The sequence below is a fragment of the Zerene cesonia genome, chromosome 7, assembly GCF_012273895.1.
Source record: "Zerene cesonia ecotype Mississippi chromosome 7, Zerene_cesonia_1.1, whole genome shotgun sequence".
In the NCBI taxonomy this organism is placed as follows: domain Eukaryota; kingdom Metazoa; phylum Arthropoda; class Insecta; order Lepidoptera; family Pieridae; genus Zerene; species Zerene cesonia.
In genome coordinates, this window is record NC_052108.1 from 4,139,570 (window position 1) to 4,142,612 (window position 3,043).

The 3,043-nt window shown below is 30.4% G+C and overlaps 1 protein-coding gene across 1 annotated transcript; it reads right to left on the bottom strand.

Annotated features, from left to right (window-relative positions):
• Positions 1–58: 58 nt before the first annotated feature.
• On the bottom strand, positions 59–2,625 carry LOC119840756 (protein disulfide-isomerase TMX3). Its single transcript, XM_038367489.1, has 8 exons — positions 2,371–2,625; positions 2,043–2,292; positions 1,766–1,949; positions 1,386–1,530; positions 1,081–1,303; positions 723–939; positions 336–531; positions 59–203 (listed from the first exon to the last, which is right to left on the bottom strand). The coding sequence occupies exons 1-8, from the start codon at positions 2,426–2,428 to the stop codon at positions 181–183; spliced, it is 1,296 nt and encodes a 431-aa protein (XP_038223417.1). The 5' UTR covers positions 2,429–2,625; the 3' UTR covers positions 59–180.
• Between the last annotated feature and the right edge of the window lie 418 nt (positions 2,626–3,043).

Consider the following 3,043-nt stretch of genomic DNA (forward strand, 5'->3'; position numbering starts at 1 on the left):
GGTCCGCGGGGTCGCTACTCCCCGACACCTCGCCACAAGGTGCCCTGCGGGCTTATTATTATTATTATTATTATTTTAAGAATGATGACACAAAACAAAAATTTATAAATCATGTTTTACATTGGTATTCCATTTCACTAGCTTTATAATAATTTAATGACTTTTTAATTAGTTCATACTCTAGTCCTTCTTCTCATGTGATTCTGAAACAAAAATATATATTTATAAAATGAGTTTTATAAGATTTGTAAGTGTAATAGGATTTCATACCACAATTCTAGGTTTAAAATTAAAATAAAAGAGGAAATTTTTACAATATTTTACTATGTTTATACCTGGACTTTCTTCTTCATCAGCATCCAGTATATCAGCACAACATATAGAATAGCAGAGCAATGACAGGAATCCAAGAGGTAGTCCAAACACAAGAGCAGTCAGTATTGGGTTTCCCCTCCACATGCTTGACACAGTCGCTCTAGCTTCATAAAATCCTCTATATAGACGCACTAGAAAACTCTTTCCTCCATACTTCTGTTAAATAATATAATTTTATAATGATTAAGTAATCTCTTATCAATTTAAATTAATACTAACTTGGGTAAAGAAGAATACAGTAAATATAAATATAATTTGATAATTAAATTATAGTTAAATAAGTGTAATGTTGTAAGTGAAGTTAGTACAACATAATTATTATTAATCATTTGGTTTTAAAAACTTACAGGTGCAACTTGATTATGTATTTCATCAAGAAACATTGACACAGCTTCTGGCGTCATTAAAACTGGATCATCATCAGGTAAATGGTGATGATGGGTTGTAGAGTTTAATACAATTATGTGTGGTACTGTCAAATCATACATTACAATTGAATTTGCTAGTTCAGGGTTTCCCATCCATCCAAATTGGAATTTGTGATGAAGTTCATGCTTCCTTTTTCTAAAATAAAAAAAAACTTTATTTATTCTCCTTTTTACGCATGTAAGAGTAAGTAAGAGTAAGAGTGCCTACTCTTTTGTGTGAACAACTCTTCAGGTTAAAATCAATAAAACTACGAAAAAAAGCAATGGACCACATTACCTAATAATTCCTTCTACCATGTCCTTAAAATCTTTTTCAGTTTGTGTTATTTCATTTAGTTTATTTTCAGAAACAACCGTTATAACAAGGAATTTTTCGATATCCAACAATTCATTGAAATTAGATCTTGTTATTTTAGGGAAGAAACCAAATCTCTCAGAGTGAACCCATTTATCTAATGAGGCATTTAAGGCTTCCTTGTCTTCAATCAGCTGTGGTGACGCTTAAACATAACATTAAAACAAATAAATTAAGCTTATGTCTAAAGCAAATTATTATGAAATCATCATTTATTTTGTACTTACTTTCAAAATAATAAAAGTCATCCTCTTTATAAACAAATACACTCGTATCATTAGGTGGCTTTAGGTCTTTTTTCACCACCTCATATGACATAGAATAAAACCAATTATGAGGCTGATATTTTACTGCTTGGACTTTAAAAATCTCCTGAAATATACATAGTGTTTTGAAGACATCAAACAATATATAGAAAAAATATATTTGTATGTGCTACAGTTAAAACCCAGTTATTTGATTACAACACATTGCAGTTAGAACTAGTAAGAAAAGTATTTAGATAAAACTAGTTTTAACTAGGGAAAATGTGTTGTAACAGAAAATATGTTTTAACTGTAACATATATACATTGTATAATCAATAATTAGCAAAAAGTTTTACATACCCACAAAGTACCTTGGTGTTCGCCTATGTAGCCAAAGAATATCTCATGCATATCTTTTAAGTTGCCAATGCTATCTACATAAGAAACCTTCTGTACTGGAGGTTGTGCCATTCTCAAAGCATAATTTACCATATCTTCTTTTATTCTTTCACCATTATATGTATGCATGAATGAACCCTTTATGCTTATAAGATAAAAATTCAGTTTATGGATTAACAATTTAATTATGATTAAAACAACTCATATAACAACTCTTAAAGATATTTTGTTTACTTACAACATGATTGTAGGATAGGCACGGACTTGAAAGTGACTAGCAACAGCAGGAAAACGTGTACAATCTACTTTGGCCACTTTTATTGGAGAATTGTACAAGCCCTGGGCTACATGTGCCCAAACTGGCTCCAGCCTACTGCAATATGCACACCATGGTGCATAAAATTTTACAAACCACATTCCATCTTTGCTTATATCAATAAATTTATCACTTAATTCTAATACTTTCGAAGATACCGCTCCATTTATTGCTGAAACATTAACAAATGTTCCAATAAATGTAATATAAGTAATAATAATAAATTATAGCAATATATTTAATTTATTACCTAAACAAAAAATCAAAAGAAACAATTTTGTATTCATTTTAATAAACCAGAATTGCATCTATACGTGTCTTTTGTTATGCAGATTTTTATTCAATTGTATCACATAAAACCACTATCATTTTAGATAAAAAATAGTAGATGAAACAAGCAATTAAAAAAGCTAATGTAATTTCTCCAACAATTCCTTAATTAAATACATTTAACATCGCCAATTAAAATTTAATTCGAGTTCGCCCAAATGGCACTTGACACTTGACATTGACACTAGCTGACGCCTGACACACAATACTTACACAGAATAGGAATACGGTTAAGATCAGGAATGAAAATGATCAACATAGGTGCGCACTGCGATAACTGCCGCAGATTTTATCCATATTATCTTTGAATTAAGAAAACTTATGTGAGTAGCCGCACTGACGGCTTTTGGTTACAGAAGTGCGGAAAAAAATCAATATGCCAAAATTTTTAGTTTATAGATCTTACCTTTTTTTATGGCGAGCATTTTGTTAACGATAGTACGTACGTTTAAGGCGGTTTCGTAGTTTAGTGGAAAAATTCGTAATTTTGTCTTAGTCATACAGCTGTAAATACCTATTATGTAATCAAACAATGCAGTTCAACGTATTTTTTTAAAGTCATTGATTATGTACGTTTTACCCAATGCTACAAT

Coding starts and splice junctions, on each gene's coding strand:
- LOC119840756 (XM_038367489.1), bottom strand. CDS start 2,428: ATGCAATTCTGGTTTATTAAAATGAATACAAAATTGTTTCTTTTGATT. Junction 940..1,080: donor ATGGTAGAAGGAATTATTAG/GTAATGTGGTCC, acceptor TTTTTATTTTAG/AAAAAGGAAGCATGAACTTC. Junction 204..335: donor TGATGAAGAAGAAAGTCCAG/GTATAAACATAG, acceptor TTTTTGTTTCAG/AATCACATGAGAAGAAGGAC.